This window comes from Pipistrellus hanaki (assembly GCF_964339955.1).
Source record: "Pipistrellus hanaki genome assembly, chromosome: 1".
NCBI lineage: Eukaryota > Metazoa > Chordata > Mammalia > Chiroptera > Vespertilionidae > Pipistrellus > Pipistrellus hanaki.
This window is the reverse complement of record NC_140503.1, coordinates 20,628,765-20,646,718: the sequence shown is the minus strand read 5'-3', so window position 1 is coordinate 20,646,718 and position 17,954 is coordinate 20,628,765. Positions and strand designations below refer to the sequence as shown.

At 44.4% G+C, this 17,954-nt stretch overlaps 1 protein-coding gene and 1 pseudogene across 2 annotated transcripts in view; one reads left to right on the top strand and one right to left on the bottom strand.

The window, feature by feature from the left end:
- Window positions 1–17,954, top strand: part of FLVCR2 (FLVCR choline and putative heme transporter 2) — a 59,756-nt gene that overhangs the window by 17,474 nt on the left and 24,328 nt on the right. Inside the window, exon 2 of the mRNA XM_084892967.1 lies at window positions 14,428–14,569. Coding sequence (XP_084749093.1) covers window positions 14,428–14,569 — 142 coding nt within the window. The remainder of the gene's footprint in view (window positions 1–14,427; window positions 14,570–17,954) is intronic.
- Window positions 2,164–13,707, bottom strand: LOC311611734 (transcription factor AP-2 gamma-like; annotated as a pseudogene). Its single transcript has 2 exons — window positions 13,645–13,707; window positions 2,164–3,544 (listed from the first exon to the last, which is right to left on the bottom strand). The product of its transcript is annotated as a transcription factor AP-2 gamma-like (transcript).

The following is a 17,954-nucleotide window of genomic DNA, read 5'->3' as shown; positions in this document are numbered from 1 at the left end:
GGCAGTCCTGGTGAAGATGTGCTTTCTCTCCCCAGAGTTCTAATCTCTCCTCAGGGAAGAGGGTAGGTACCACCATATCACCTGCCCCAGGAATGGCTGCCCCCTTAATTCTCATGCTTCTCCACCAAAAGCCACCACCTGTACTAGGGTGCCTCCACCCTGGGCCTGGTCTCGGTCCCTGGCAAATAACCCACACACGCCCCTAGCCATTGTTACCGGAGCAAGCATTAAAGCTCAATAAGACACAAACAGAAGTTTGCAGCAAAGACAGTAAGGACTTATTAAGGAGATGGTGCCATGCTGGAGTCACACGTAGGTAATGCTCAAAGACCTGACTTTCTGATGGCTTTCACGAGATGGATTCTGTAGAGGAAAATCATTAATCATGGCGACTAAAGGAGTTAGGGTCATGGTCTCTACTGATTGGCTAGTACTAGGGCTAGGGTGTCATTGGTCATTGCATCTGGTCCTGATGTGAGCCATGAGTTTTCTGTCCTGTCCAACTTCACAAGGATTTGTTCTGTGGATCCACTTTCTTGGGTATGGAGCTAAAACACAATCAAGACTAAAGTTTTGTTTTTAGTTTGATTGATCCAACTTTCTTACTACTCTTCCTCACCTTTTAGACCCAGAATCTTGTTCCTAAGACACCTGGATGCTGACTACAACCTCCTTTTCCTGAGGGCTTAATGATTAAGCAAGAGAGAGGGAGGTGGATAAGTTAGGGTGCTGAGAGAGCCAGTTTTTTAGTCAAAGGAAAAAAAACGTTAAAATAAAGAGCAGATTAAAGAAAATAAGTTTCCTGCACCATTTAGTCTTTGCCTCTTTTTGAACTTCCGTACTTTCCTGGATTATATTCCCTCTAGCCAGCTTTCCCGGTTCCCCCAGGTGACAGGAGGTAACGTAACAAATGAGAGTCTGCGTAAAGGCTGCCATCCCTTTGGCCTGTCTGTCTCATGAAGGACCACCTTGGAAGAGTAGCCACACAACCACTTATAGGGGTTAGCACTCTTATCTTTGCAGTCAGTTCTTTTTTTTTTTTGTTCTTTTTTCTTTTTTTTTTTTTTTCTATCTATAGAGAATACCTTTTATTGTACAGGTATCATATACACAATTTAATGTGTGACCATTGACAGGCATGGAGTTCAATTCCAAATCTCCATGGCACCCCATACTCTGCACCGCGCACTCCTGTTTGGAGTGTCAACAGGAGTGAGACACAGAGTTATGGGTTTGTGAACAGAGAGCTTCAATTAAATAGAACAGAGCCCAGGATCCTAGTTTGTAACACCCTGTGTACATATGAATAAAACCTAACGATGTGTTTTAGATGACCCCATCACCTTTAAAAGTTATTAAAATGGAACCCCATGTCTCAAAAAATCACTCAGAAGTGCACCCATATTTACAGACCCAGTTAAATTATGCATAAATAAAATCTGTACAGGAGACACACTGTTTCTCAAAATAACAGTGCTCTTCTGAGACCTGGGGGTGACAGGCATCAAAAAACACTTCATGCCTACCCTTTTCAGGCTTACTTGAATCACCAAGATGTGAAATAAATATGCAAATAAAGCTTCAGTTCCTTAAAGGAACATGTCATTTCAAAGACTCTCCCATTTGAAGAGTTAATTTTCAAAGTTAAAAAACACACACATAAAACAAGCAGGCTTTGTTTTGACATGTTTTGTAAAACCCAAAAGCCCCTTTGAAACAAGGGGGTTTTTAAGTGTGTTCAATATTGTCTATTAATTAGTTGCTAAGCGGAGAGTCTGCCTCCTATTGAATGTAGGATCTGCTATCTGAAGATGCTAGATAAATGCTTTTTTCTAAAGATAAATATTTAGTGGGCAGGAAGCCAGCAATGACCTTAACACTGAAAGTTATTATTGATTTGAATCACATGGACTTGGCATTTCAACAGCTAAGCAGGTGGGGTTCTTGTAGCCCAGGGGATGGATTTAAAAGGTTTGACAACTTTTGGAGACCAGAAGGAAGAATGGGGTTCAAAATAAAACATAAGCTTAATGACTAGAGAACCAGTACTTGTCACCTTCTGATCGCTTGTCCAGAGTTAAGGAGACGCTTTAGCGCCAGAGAAATACTAAGGACTCCCAGAGGGCAGGTCCAACTCCCTTTTAATGGGAAGGCAATTAAAGCTCAACTTGTTCCCCCAGGCAAAGAATTTCCCCATCTGTGCCCGTGGTAGTGGTTTTGGAGATTTTTTCCCCTTGCAGACTCTTCGTCCCTTTGTTTCCACCTGTTTCGTTTCCGATGCTTCTCCATCGTCTCCAAGGTCTTGCTGGAATCGGCTGGACTCTGGTCTCTGGGATTCATGTAGGATTTTTCTATGATGACCAAAGCCTCTTTTATGTACTTCTGCACAGCGTACACGTCAGCACAGATGGCCTGGCTGCCAAACCCGTGGGTAATCAGGCTGAAGTGAGACAGGCAATTCTGAATGTTTGCCTCCAAGACCGGGGCTGGCCAGTTGTTCCTGTTGGGTGTTCGGTCTTGTTTGTGAAGGTCCATGAATTCTTTACACACTTGCTGTGTGGTCAGCAGCATGTTCTTCTTCGTTGCCATCTTATACCATCCCCCAAGATGAGGTCTAATTAAGTACGCGGCCACCGGTTTACTAGGAAACTCAGCTTCACAGACACTCAAATCCTGAGCCAAATGAACAGCCTCCCCTTCTACCAAGGCAGTCTGGAGGGGGACGAGTGCACCCTTCTGTCTGCCTGCTGGAAGATTCAGCTCAATCTCGTCCAACTTCCTCCGCAATGACCAGCCTTCATTTTTCAGACTTGGCTCCTCTGAGAACACTTCCCAGTAATGAGGCATTTAAGCATTCAGGTGGGGACAACCACCTCTGGACTTCAACAACTGTCACTTTGTATTTCGATGTGGAGCTCAGGAGGGACAATCTTCCGGGGAGACCTCACTGGGGTTCATCACTGATACCACCAGTTCCTGCTGACAGGGGTTCCTGGTCATTGAAATGGGACCTTTTCGAATCACAGTCTGATCGTGCAGAAGCAGGTGCTGCTCATCCACGATCTGCACCTTGTCCATCTGTTGCCCCATGTCCTGAAGGCCCAGGTTCCCTGCCAGCCCCACTGCGTCCAGGGTGTGCACATGGGGCAGCAGCAGGTCCAAGCAGCGGAAGCCATCCCTGCGGGCGCTCATTGCACCACCGTCCATCCAACCCAGAGAGATGGGGTAGCAGGCCAGCCAGGCACCCGTGGTAGGAGGGCAAGCCAGCAGCCTCCTGGCTCTGGCGGCTGGGCCAGACCTGTGGCTGGTGCAGGGGGTTGATGGCAGGGTATGCTTCTCCCAGATGTGAGTAGGGATCTGCCAACTGGGAATAAATCAGCAGCTGGTAGGGAGGTGGAAAGTAGGGTGGTGGCTGGTATTCTGGACTCCTGCATGGGAGGGGCGGTGCAGAGCTGTAGAGATGGCTGGCCCAGGAAAGGTGGGGCAGATGCGGGTTCCCAAGGCTGCTCCCGTCCTGGCGACACCTGCTTAGTGCGAAACCCTGCTACTGTGAGCAGTCAGTCCTTGAGAAGTATGGGTGGTTTTATTTTGAGACAATGTACCATAGCCTTAATTTGTTTATGAGATACTTATTAAGCATCTATTCTGTGCCCAGCAACATTCCAAGCCCAGAGGATACAACCGTGAGTGGGAGAAAATGTGTCTGAGTTCAGGTTTGAGGGAGGAGAAATTAGACTGCAAAGCAGTCATGCAAGGGGTGACTTATGGTGAAGATTGCAGGAGGAGGAGGAGGAGGAGGAAGACTTCAGAGCAGGACACTGGGAGGTGTTTTTGTGTAAGCAGGTCAAGGAGGAACTCCCTAACTGGCAGGACCAGGTCTGGTGTTAGGGGTGACCAGTAGTTTTCCCCGTGTAAGGTTTAGATTTCTTTTCCTTTCCACATTTCTCTCTGGGATCACAAGGCAGGGTTAGTTAACTAATGAAGTTGGCATCTTAAGAAACAGCTATGTGGGGCCCACCCTGTCTGTGTCTGGGGACACGCCCTAAAGGAAGAGGAACTGGTTCTGCTCATGGTAGGCCAGAGAGCAACAGCTCCTCCAGGTCCTGCCCCTGAGTAACCAGCCGCCTGGGCCTGTGTTATGCCTTTGAAAATTGAAAGTTGGGGGGTGATGCCAAAACCACTTTGGCTCAGTGGATAGAGTGTCGGTCTGCGGACTCAAGGGTCCCAGGTTCGATTCCGGTCAGGGGCATGTACATTGGTTGCGGGCACATCCCCAGTAGGGGGTGTGCAAGAGGCAGCTGATCGATGATTCTCTCTCATTGATGTTTCTAACACTCTATCCCTCTCTCTTCCTCTTTGTGAAAAATCAATAAAATATATTTAATAAAAATAAAGTTGGGGGGTGCTGTTAGCAAGAAAGTCCAATCAGACTTGGAAGGAAACTTGGGAGGATTAGAGACATTTATTGTCACATGAATAACAGCATATGGCGTTGCAGACATTCAGTGCTTTTCCTGGTTCGGGCTGTTCTAGGACCATCTGTCAAAAGGCGGGGTGTGGTAGAGTTGAACAGGGCAACAGCATGCAGGACGGTAGGACCTGACTGTTGGCTGCTGTGCGCTGGCTTCTGGGACAGAGTTGGTGGGAAGTGCCAACGCAGTTGAATGAGGAGCTTTGCATGTTGTCTACTTCCAATACAAAAAACTTGGAGAAAATGAGGCCTGCGCTTTGCCACTTCTAGCTGGCCTGGTGGTTCGAAAGACATCCTCTCTTTTTTCCTCTTTTCTGGCTGAGTCATTGGGGAAGTTCTACGAGCCTGTGGTCATTGGCCCTCAGCACTGTCATCAGAAGGACTTTGAGTGGTGAAGCCAGCAGTGACTCACGCTGGCAGTGAAAGGGCAGGCACAGGAGGTTTCACATCTGCTCTCATGTAGACATAGACTGGCCCTTTGCAGATATTTCCATGAGGTCAAGTTCAAGAGGAACACTGACCCTTACAAGGGGGAGCATGTGGACCAGGAGCCTCCTGAGTTGATGATTAAAAGTAGGCACAAGGGTGAGGCTCAGCTAAAAGGAATAAAGCCCTTTGTCAGCATTCCTTTTCAGTCCTAATTTTAAAAAATCTTTTTTTTTTCTTTGTAGAACTCAAACCCCTCCTCTAAATGTAGCGTCTTCTCTGTTTACAGCCTAGGGGACCTCTGCTCTTCAGCTACCTTGCACCCCCCCAAAGATGAGGAGGAAACCCAGAACCAAGGCTGTAGGTCAAGACCAAGGTATATTAGATAACTTATAAGCTTGGTGATGTGAGCTCTTGGTTTGCAACGGTTGCCTCCTCCCTTCCTTTTTAGTAGGTGTTCAATAAACACCGAGTGTAGGTTGAGAGTAGGAATTTGATGAGCTGATATTGCAATGGCTTCCAGGCCTTATCTTGGGGAGCTCCAAAGTTGAGGTTTTCTCTGTGTTATTCCACTTTGTATCTGGTTTCTTTTGGTGGTAAACTCACACAATACTTCCAATTGCTACTGTGCCCAACTGGTTTGCTGTAGGAAAGACTGGATATATTTGAGTTAGGTTGGAGCTTTGAAGAGTCATCTCTTTATTCAGAAGTTGTTTCCTAAGCTACATTTCTGTTCTTGGCATGGTGTGGGGAGATTTCACACAAGGAAATGTTAGTCAGTGTACCTGTCCTCAAGATGCTAACAATCTAATTACAGAGACAACACCCTACAGGAAAAGAACCCCAAAACTAAGCATTGCATAAGAACCAGAAATCCCATAGGGAGTAACTAAGTGGTCAATAAAAACAGACACCTGTCACCATTGTGCCCTCCAACAGCCAGATGTATGGAGAGGTGCTTGAATGACAGAATTGAGTATATGAGACAAGAGGAACTGTAGTGTCTGAGGGCGGTGACTTCGGTGACGTTCAGTGTCTTCAAAGGATTTGGAGTCAGACAGCCATGGGTTTGAATCTGTTTTGCCATTAGAAGCTGGGTGACCTTAGACAAATTACAGATGTTTTCTCATCTGTAAAAACCAAACCAGAGAGAATGATGCCAACGTTAGGGGGTTGTTGTGAGGCATTGAATGGAATAACATGTGCAAAATCCTTTAGCACGCTGCTCATTATGCATCCGTTTCCTGCCTTCTAATTTGGAAAATAGCCATGACCTGAGAGTTTAGCCTAAGGGTGCAGACTCTAGCATAGATGGCCTGAGCTTGAAGTCCAGCTTGATCATTTACTGTTATGACCTGGGACAATCTACTTAAATGCCAGTTTCCCCGATTTTAAAATAGGGATTAAAAGTGTGTGTGTGTGTGTGTGTGTGTGTGTGTGTGTGTGTGTAGTGCTTAGGATGATGCCTGTGGCATGGTGAGCATAATGTACAGCTGTTATTACTATTATTACCTTCCCTGGGAATCAAGCATTGCAGCAGGCTACTTTAATTTCAGTAGCTGCTGCTTCCTGCATTTCCCTCACCTCTAGGACAGAGGAAATCCAAGAGTGTCAAGGTATCGTAAACCACCAGCATAATCACAGCGCTACAGACAAACTCTGTGACTGGGGAGGGAGCTCCAAGGAAGTTTAGAGTTGACCAGCTCTCACCCTGCTCCCTAAGTTCTTAGAGACCAAAGCTTAGCCTTTTAAACCCATAAATCCCTCTCATGAGTGATTTCCCCCCAAACCAATGGGATTGATTTTGCTCCCAAAGGTCTGCTACTTCCTCAGCTCTGAATTAGCCTTTCCAAAAGAAGTTAAGGGCTTGGATTTGGGGATTGCAAAACTACCGTCATATGAGCAGGCTTTGCATGCATATTGTTGCTTAACCTGTCATTTGTCTAGGAGCTGCCTGTCATTCCTACGTGGCTGGGGGCTTGTTTGCCAGGTCAACATAGATGTCTCAGTGCCCTAGCAGCCACCTCGTTCTCTTTGTTTCTGGGGTGTCCACAGATGGAGTTCCAGGACCGCCCTTGAGCCTCCCCCACAGTCCAAAGGTGGCTTTCCTGTGGAGCACCTTCAGCTAACCTTGTCCCTTACATTTGGGGCCCTGGGACCCCTGTTTGTGCATCATTTTGCTCTGATTACTCAGTGAGGTACAAGCAAATGTCAAAGTGATGTCAAGAGGTATTTATAGGATGAGAATGATGTATGTGTGACTCCATAGCACCATCTTTGTGGAGTTTAAATGCCCACACCAGTACACAGTGGGGCAGTGAGTGTTGAAGTCACTTCCCAGCATCTCACATAATCCCCATCGCTGTGGTCCTGGGAGACCCAGCAGGGGCCTCCTTTGGCTGTGACTGCTGTGTCGAGCCCCGCAGTCCCATGTGGGCACGTTTTTGTATGAGATTGGGCATACTGCACTTTAGTGCCCATAAAATTGGCATGGACTTAAACAACCCTTTATTTATATGGTAAAAATTTCCTACATTTGTCTATGTAGCTTAAGTGTTCCTCAGCTGTGGTACTCTGTGAACCTTAGCTTCAGATGAATCTTTTCCAAGACCATTGCGATTGACTACAGAGATTCCAGGACACATACAAGTATCTAGTCTCTCATCATATAAATATAACTTTGGAGGGGTGTGGCTGTGTGTTTAAGCTGGCCCAGATAGGCTGACGGGCTTTAAGTGTGTGGAAATCTATATTGAACCCTGATTTATCTTTCATGGGGCTCTGATTTTAAAAGGATCCTCAATTGTGTATTTTTTAAATAGCAAATGTTCTCTGAGAGCCTTGTCTAGATTTACATTTCTAACTATGTCTTTCTGTAGGACTCCATTTCGACCTGTCTGAAGGGAAGGGGTGTTTTGCTGATCTGCTAGTTAACTCCAGCCCATTCATTCAACACGCAGTGTTGAGGAAGCCCTTGTTCTGTTTACCGGGCACCAGATCATGCCAGAAAAATGGCTGAAAGCCAAAGGAGTAGAGATGTTTAGAGATCATGCCTAGCTAGGATAATCAAGAAAAACTGACCTTGAGACAGTCTCCTAAAATATAAAGAGGGAGACTTTTCCCTGCAAGAAACTGCGTAGATAAAGGTAGAGACTAGAAGATGAAAAGGTTGGCATTATGATCATCCCATCACACTCAGAGAGGGAGTAGGTGGACATGGGGCTGGAACGGTAGCTTGGAATTAGGTGAAGGAAGGCAAGAACAGTCTGTTGAGGGTTTGGACTTGGTGCTCCCTCTGAGGGGTCCGGCTCCTGAAGGTCCTTGAGCAGGGACTTTGTGGTCAGTGAAGTGCTGAGGATCGTGCCCGTGAATATATTATGCAGGAGGAGAGATCACAGTTGTCTGAGGGGAGGGGTTAGATTCAAGGCAGGCTTCCAAGGACAGAGTGGATGGGAGAGGGCCCAGTCAAGGGTGACTGAGAGAAAAGAGCAGAGGGAAGGAGCCAGGAGAGGAAGAGGAAGATGACCAGGGAAGTATGATTGGTCTTATGAGTCCTGGTGGCCCCACCTTTCCTCCTGCCCCCTTGGCTGTGTGAGAGGGCAGGGTGGGAGAGCCAGGCTTGCAGCTGGGGAGTGAGGGCCTTGTCTGGAATCAAGCATTCTTTGGAAAGGCCATTCACATGAGCTCTTTCAGTCCTCAAGACACCCAGTGAGCTAGATGGTGTAACTAGATAGTGTTCTCTTCCTTTTGTAGATTGGGAAACAGGCTCAGCTGAGAGCCTTATGACCCTAAGGCCTGACCCCTTAACCTCTGTATTAGAGTGACCATGTCTCTGAGGCATGTTGAGGTGGAAAGGAAGAAAGGTGTGGGGCTCATTTTAAAATGAATCTGTAGGAGGCAACTAATCAATGTGTTTCTCTCACATCGATGTTTCTCTCTGTCTTTCCCTCTCTCTAAAAGATTAATGGAAAAATATCCTCGGGTGATGATTTAAAAATAAGTAAAAGATAAATAAATAAAATAAAATGAATGACATGGCTGCCCTGTTGGTTTGATTCAGCGGTTGAGCATCAACCTAGGAACCAGGAGGTTATGGTTCTATTCCTAGTCAGGGCATATGCCTGGTTTGCACACTCAATCCTCAGTGGGGGACATGCAGGAGGCAGCTGATCTGTGATGTTACTCGTCAATGTCTCTCTCTCTCTCTCTCTCTCTCTCTCTCTCTCAAATCAATAAACATGTATTTTAAAATGAATGACATGGGCGTGAGCCTCAGAGTCGGTCATAGGGAAATCAAGTTTGAAGTAAGCCTTTAAGCTGAGGGTCTGCTGCAGGGGAAGCTGCTGATCCAATAGGGGGACATTTTTGACCCTCGGTGACAGGGAGCCAGTTCCTAAACACCCTGAAATCCTAGAGGACATCCCAGCTCTGACTTGGTGAAGATGTCCTGGGGAAAGGAAAAATTCCATAGACGCCCAGCCCTGGGGCTGAGAGTGAGCTCACCATTCTCTGCATAGCAGGTTGGATAGGGGATGGGCATAGAAGGAATGAGGTTGGGTGGGTGAGAAGGTGGTGGCTTCCAACCAAGAAGAGCCGCATCCACCTTGCTGATGGCCTGGATCCTAGCAAAGGGCTCAGAGGAGACCAATGTTTCTGTCCCTGTTCCATTAGTACTGAAGCCCTCACCTTGGTGTTAACACAGAGCTCCCTGCCTTTTGTGGAAGCCCCAGGATCCTATTTTGATGGTCTGGCAGCACTTTGGAGGGCAGCTTTGTGCCAGGGTTCAGATTCAGTCATGACTGGGGGATTTGTTGAGTTGCCCCTGGTGATGGGGAGAATAGTTCTAGGGCTCTTAGAGTCGATAGGACACGTGGTGTGTTTGTGTTGTAGTGGGTTAAGTATGGGACTCTTACTGCGGATGCAACCCAGAGGTTTTCTGGGTTTATTTTGGCTCTGCCAAATGCATGAGCCAGAAAGACAAGCAATGGCTTCTTCCTACTAGCCAAAGCCCTCCAAACGTGTTTTTAATGCTGACATTGGCTTTGGAAGTGCTCATGACCAGTGACAGTGTTCAGCTATCACCGTTGAGTTTGCAGAAAAGGCAAAAACAAAACAGAAAATGAAAGCTGAGTCTCCCATTGTGGTTTCAACTTGCTTTACTCTGATGATTAGTAATGTTGAACATCTTTTCATATGTCTAGTGGACATCTGTGTGTCCTCTTGTCAACTTTTTAATTGGATTGGATGTTATTTTGTTGTTGAGTTGTATAAGAGATTTCACCTCACACTTCTGAGAATGGCTATCATACATAAATCAACAAACAATAAGTGTTGGAGAGGATGTGGAGAAAAAGGAACTCTTGTGCACTGCTGGTGGTAATGCAGATTGGTGCAGCCACTGTGGCACACAGTATGGAGTTTACTCAAATAATTACAAACGGAACTGCCTTAGGACCTAGCAGTTCCACTTCTGGGAATATATCCAAAGAAACCAAAACACTAATTTATAAGAATATATTTACCCCTATGTTCATTGCAACTTTATTTACAATAGCCCAGGTTTGGAAGCAGCCCAAGTGCCCATCCATCAGTAGATGAGTGGATAAAAAAGCTATGGTACATTCACACAATGGAATACTACCTGGCTGTAAAAAAAGAAGGAAATCTTATCATTTGTGACTGCATGGATGGACCTGAAGAGTATTATGCTAAGTGAAATAAGCCAATCAGAGAAAGACAAATACCATATGATTTCATTTATATGTGGAATCTAATGAACAAAATAAACAAACAAGCAAAATAGAACCAAACTCATAGATACAGAAAACTGATAGCTATCAGAGAGGAGGGAGGTTGGGGTCTGGGTGAAAAAGATGAAGGGATTAAGAAAAAATAAAAACCTCATAGACACAGACACAGAGGACAAGGCGGAGGGAAGGGAAGAAGGGATGAATGGTAATGGAAGGACACTTGACTTTGGGTGGTGAACACACAATACAATATGCAGACCATGTATTATATAATAAAACCTATATAGTTTTATTAACCAATGTCACCTGAATAAATTCAATAAATAAAACAAAATACAAAAAAAACCCCGAGTCTCCCAGTATGCCTCTCCATCCTTACTTCTCAAGGCAGAAGATTATTGAAGATTAGGTTGTCCTATCAATATATCAGGGTCCTTTGGGGAGTAAAAGAATCACAGAGCCTTAGATGATGGCCCATAACTTCCCTCATTCTTGCAAAAGGGACCCTCCGTATTCTGCGTAACTTCTAGATCTCCACCTCCAAAGCACTGAGAAGGCCAAATATGACCTACAGCAGGCCCAGGTTCCCAGCATGAAGGTTGCATTTACCTCTGTCTAGGCTGGTTTTTACTCTAAATCTTACAGATTACAATGAAGAAGCCAGACTGTAATCTGACAAATCAGAGTGACCTAAGATTAGATAAAACTCTAAAGACTGAAATAGCCTCTGTTCCGGAGAAGCCTGCTCACCTGGGCCTTTCTCATGGCTCTCAGCCCAGGAGGCCGCTGCCAGGCCCAGGGGAGGAGATGCTGGCCGAGAAGGTGAGACCTGCTAGAACTCTGTGTGATCCTATATAAGTCACTTAACCTCTTGAGCTTAACCTCACTTAGCCTCCATTTGGCCCTCTAATAATTAGGTTGCAGTAGAGCAGTGATTTTCAATCTTTTTCATCTGACAGCACACATAAACTAATTACTTAAATTCTGCAGCAAACCAAAAATATTTTTTGCCACTATGACCAAAAATCAGTATAATTTTGATTGACTTAAAAAAAAAAAAATAATAGCCAAAACTGGTTTGGCTCAGTTTGGTAGAGCGTCAGTCTGCGAACTGAAAGGTTCCAGGTTCGATTCCGGTCAAGGGCATGTACATTGGTTGCGGGCACATCCCTGGTAGGGGATGTGCAAGAGGCAGCTGGTCAATGTTTCTCTCCCATCGACGTTTCTAGCTCTCTATCTCTCTCTCTTCCTCTCTGTAAAATATCAACAAAATATATTTAAAAAAAATAATAATAGAAATTACCTACCCTTTTTGCTCCAAAGTGACTTAAAAAAAAAATCAAATGTCTATACTCTACTTGTATATAAAGATTTTTTCTAACAAGAATTAATCAATCAGACCCAACCTTGTTATAGATATGACCAATAATATGCAACACTGTTATATGACTTATATATTTATGATTCAAGATAGGGCATTCACAATGAACATTTATTGTTGTGTTGTCTATTGTCATTTTTTTTATGTGACAGTCTAAGGTAGGGGTGTCGAACTCAATCAGAGAAGGGGCCAAAATCTAAAATCCAGCCTAAATCGCGGGCCGAATGGTTTACTGAACAGTCATAAACTGACAATGTCATAAGCTGACAGCGGAGTGCAGTGATGACAGCGCAGTGCGGGCCACATTGCAAGGCCTGGCGGGCTGGATTTGGCCCGCGGGCCTTGTGTTTGACACATGTGGTCTAAGGGAAAAGAAGCCAGTGCCCCTGACAAAATAGTCAGGTATTGCCTGTTTTAAAAATTCTTGCAGCACACTGGTTGAAAATTGCTATAGTAAATGATGACAAAGGAACTTCTAAACAATAACATTCTATAATTTCAACACACAAATATCCTTACTTGCGTTATCTTTTAATCTTTATTTCACACCCCCATCTCCTCTACATACATCTGGGTACCTACCAAAATATCTATCAGAATGCTTTTCACATAGTAGGTGCTTTAAAGATTATAGGTTGGCAAACAGTGGATGAACTCTATACTGGGCCTATAGATGATGACTTTGAATGTTCCAGAGCTGAGGACCCCTAGCGACCATCCTGAGTGGCTATAATGGACAGGCTGGAAAACCAATCAAGATGGTCAGCAGATTGGCAACTGATGAATGGCATTATAGTGTGGAATAAAAGAAAATTGCTTCCCTACCTGCAGTTTCAAATAAAATAAAGAAAAATGGAACCTTAAGACAATGGACTTATCTTCCTCCAGTCTTGGAACTTGAAGCTTGCCCGCATTCTTGGGCTGTTTTTCATTTTCTGCTTTGGTATGACACGTGGCAAAAGGGCTTTGGGAGTTGAGTCACAGCTAGTTACTCCAGAATCAAGGCATTTCTGACCTTGGAAGCATATCCAAGTCCCATTGTCTGTCAGGTTAAATAGAGTTTGAACTCCAAGGCAAATATGAGATTCTTTAACTCCAACCTTTTGGACCTCACAGATCACCAGTGGTTCACGGAACACCGGATGGCGACCACTGCTCCAAAGGTTTCCTGAAACTAGTAGTTGCCAACCTGTTGGACTTCATAGACCACCAGTTGGTGACTGGTGCTTTAACTAGTTGGTGTGTGTGTGTGTGTGTGTGTATGTCTAAATTTGTGCCATCATCTCTTGGACATTGGTAACTAAAATTGACTCTCTCTGTCTTCTATAACTTGTGTGTTTATGGCCAGTTTGCCCATATCCTGTGTGAATAGTTGCATGCAATTGCCTATGACTTTATACTACAGGTGCCTTGTCAATTGCTAAATTATTTACACAATGAACTTAAGCTTTCATGTTTGTAAACGTGGTAATAATGTTAGGCTTCTGAGTCTTACTGAATTCGAGTTCTTGGAATTATAGGGTGTAGAAATTTTCACCTTTCCCCAAGCTGGTCTCTGAGCTTCTGATTGAAACCAAGAATTTAAATGACACACAAAAAAGTCAACATTGTTTTACTGTACCATAGAGACTGGAGTATAGGAACCATTGTTCGTTAGTGTGCAGCTTCAGGAGAGCCATCCTGCGTTGGGAACCCCAACTATGATTTTTATTTTTAATATTTTAATTGATTTTTTAGAGAGAGAGAGGGGGGTGGGGAGGGAGAGAAAGAAAGAGATACATTGGTGTGAGAGGGAAACATTGATCGACTGCCTCTTGCACATCCCTACCACGGATTGAACCCATTACCTGGGCATGTGCCCTGCCCAGGGAATTAAATCAGCTACCTTTTGGTGCACAGAGTGACACCCAAACAACTGAGCCATGCCAACCAGGGTCCCAGCTATATTTTTTTTTTCAATAGGTATTGATGGTGAGGGCGGTCAGGGTTGTGTGTGCATTGAGTTGTCAATAAAAAGAAAGCACTCTCTGATATCGTGAAGAGGAAACGTCCCTGTTTAATTTTTAAGAAATACTAGGATTGTGTTTATTTTTCTTTCTTTAAAAAAAATATATATTTTTATTGATTTCAGAGAGGAAGAGAGAGAGAGAAACATCAATGATGAGAGAGAATCATTGATTGGTTGCCTCCTGCATACATACACTGGGGATTGAGCCAGCAATCGGGGCCTGTGCCCTGACCTGGAATCCAGCCATGACCTCCTGGTTCATAGGTCAATGCTCAATCACTGAGCCACACTGGCTGGGCTGGGATTGTGTTTCTTCTTAGGAATCTTTTTAATTTGTGCCATCACCTCTTGCACCTTGGTAACTAAAATTGACCCTCTCTGTCTTCTTTAGCTTGGAATTGCGATTGGGTTCTTGGTCCCTCCTGTGTTGGTACCCAATAGCAACGACAAGGACAAGCTTGCCTACGACATCGGCATCATGTTCTACTTAATAGCAGGTATTGCCACCCTGCTTTTCATCCTTGTCATCATCGGTAAGTTCATCAGACTGCTGGGGGCGGGGGCGCAGGGAGGTTCTATGGCTTTGGTGGGGCCCTTGTGCACATGGCTCTGGAATATGGTGGATACTTACAGAATCTGAAGGCCAGGCTTCTAATAGTCTTCAAGTGCTCTAGCCTACGCAGTTGCCCCCAATAGGGTGCTAGCTGGTCTTGTGCACTTTGCGAGTGGCTCAGTAAAGGTTTGATTGTAATTACACGGTTCCCCCGTATGACCTCACAGGAATTAATGGTCAGGCTGCTGATCTCCTTGGTGAAGCCCTATGAGCACTTATGACAGCACAGGCATTGTGCTGTTCATGCTCGATCTCATGTAAGCCTCAGCAACCCTAGGAGTGAAGGTACCATTCTCAGTCCCATTTAACAAAGAGGAAGACTTAGGGGACTTAAATAAATTATTCAAGATTTGATAGTCCTTAAGTTGCAGAGATCAGATTTAAGCCTAAATTTGTGTAAGGCCATACTCTAAATTTCTGGAACTGAACAAAACAGAACTAACCCGCAAACGCTAATCTCATAAATTCACCTAGGTACCACAATTTTAATGCTTTTCTTTAAAAAAGATTATAAGAGTAATAATCTGCTCATGAAAAAAAATCTAGAAAATACAAAAAAGAATGACCATTAAGTTAGCCTTGGAGAAGTTAATATCAATCTCAGGTAGCAATTATTCATTTTATATGAAGGTATATTTAATCACTGAGGTATTTGGATAATATAATTTGAAAATTCTTTTATTATATGTTTCATGAGTACAGTATTCTAATTTGACATCTGTATACACTTTATCCTCAGCACAAGTCTAGAAACCATTCCTCACCATACAACTGATGGATAATATAATTTTATATCCTCTTTTATAATCTGAGTGATAGTATATGGGCTGTGATAAATTCAGAAACAGCAGAGTAAAGGTTTTCATTTTCAGTTAGTCACCCGTCTAAAGGTTAACCGGTTTTCCTCCTAATATCTGAAAGTTTCACTCACTCATGTTAAAGGTTTCATTCCTTCCTTCTGGCCTCACATCTAGAGTCAAGTTTATAATCATTTACTTCATTCAGCTGTTCTCACCTCGTCGTTCCCTCCCTGGGTCCACGCTGAGAAAGGGCTGCCTGCAGGCCTCTAAGAGCCGACAGGATGTCTCGCACAGAGGACATGATGTTCCTGGGAAGGTAGAAGCTGCCGAGCTGTGAGTGAGAGCAGGAAAGAACAATCTAGCCAGGGATCCTCTTACTCGACCAGACTTTAAGTTTCAAATTGGAATGTTCCCAGCTCCAAATTCTTGTGTTTGTGGCAGGTGAGGGCCTGGCTCTTTGGAGCTGAAATCCTGGAGGTAGGGCATGTCTACATTCTGGCATTTTATTATCAAGCACAGACTGAAAGATCTTATCTGAAGCAAGCACCTGCTGTGGCAGGGATCAGCCCCTTGCCTTGCTTTCTTTATCCCAATGGAAGGGGAGGCGAACAGCCAAGACAGTGAAGGAGAGGTTCCCAACAGCAAGGAAGTCATCCAGGAGGAAATTACCCAGACTACTTCCGGAGAAGAAAGAAGCAGGGCTCTGGAGATATGCTAAATGAAATAAGCCAGTCAGAGAAAGACAAATATCACATGATCTCACTTAGATTGGAACCTAATGACAAAATAAACTGATAAATGGAATAGAACCTGAGGCATGGGGACATGGAACTGACATATCTCAGGGGAAAGGGCAGGGACAGGGAAGAGATTAACCAAAGAACTAACATGCATGTGTGCCTTACCCATGGACACAGAGAGTGGGGTGAAGGAATAGGGTGGTGAGGAGCTGGGTGGAGGGGTACAATAGGGGGACAAGTGGGGGGCATCTGTAATACTCTCAACAATAAAGACTAAAAAATATTAATAAAAACCTTTGGGAAAAAAAGGAAAGAAGCAGGGCTCTGTAGTCAGGGCTGGAGGGGGAGGGAGAGACTTTGCTCTTCAAGACATTGAACATCATTTCCAGAGCTTCCTTTAACTGGAATAGGAATGAGTGAGGGGGGGCCCCACATGGTGCCTGCTTGGGCCCAACTGGGGAATCAGTTCAGCCAAGAAAACTGGTTAAACTGACCTGCCCTCCAGAGAACTGAATAGCAGCCAATGCAATTAAATTGATTGTACCAGTTGTATTGAAAAGAGAATATAAAAGTCCTTCACGTCAGAGTAGCCACTCCCACGGGAGGCTGTGTTAATCCTCTAGGCCCCGTGGTTGGCAAACTGCGGCTCTCGAGCCACATGCGGCGCTCTTTGGCCCCTTGAGTATGGCTCTTCCACAAAATACCACGGCCTGGGCGAGTCTATTTTGAAGAAGTGGCGATAGAAGAAGTTTAAGTTGAAAAATTTTGGCTCTCAAAAGAAATTTCAATCGTTGTACTGTTGATATTTGGCTTTTTTGACTAATGAGTTTGCCAACCTCTGCCCCAGGCCAAGCATGTCAAACTCAAAGGCTAACACTGGCCAAATAAACAAGGTTTAAGTTTATGTGAGCCACAAAAAAACCCCAAAAGCTTCAATTTTCATAGAAACATAGGTTTATTTCAGTAGAGACATGCCAAACACAAAGGGCTGAAATAAATGAGTAATCGCTAACACAAAATAATAGAACATTTTAATAAATATTAATATTTTTTCTTGAACATTAACTTATCAGACACTGAATAACTGTACAAATTAATAAGCATAATGCAAAGTAAACCTATTTTTCTTGTTCACTGAGAGTGAAATATTTCTTGTTGCGCACACACCAAACAAGTCAGTCCAAGACTAATGATGTGGTAGTCAGCTGCTAAAATATTCGCTGCTAGTATTAGTGGAGACAAATGCTGCGCCTGCACGTAAGGTGTTTAAGGGAAATGAATGCAACACAATTATAGTAATCAGTCATCAGTGAATGCTGTAGTTCATTATTAATAATACTAGAGGCCAGTTGCACGAAATTTGTGCACTCAGGGGGAAGGGCCCCTCAGCCTGGCCTGCACCCTCTTGTAGTCCAGGAACCTCAGGGGATGTCTGACTGATGGCTTAGGCCCACTTCCCAGAGCAGTCAGGCATCCCTAGCACTGCTGCATTGGCAGGAAAGGCTCTCACCACCGCCACTGCACTCGCCAGCCATGAGCCTGGCTCAGGGCTTCTAGCTGAACAGCTCTCCCCCTGTGGGAGTGCAATGACCACCAGGGGACAGTTTCTGCATTGAGCATCTGCCCCCTGGTGGTCAGTTTACATCATAGCAACCAGCTATTCCTCCGTTGGTCAATCTGCATATTAGCCTTTTATTATATAGGATGTATAACAGAATATTGTAAAAATTAAGTTACAAAATTTGTATTAAAACACTTCTTACAT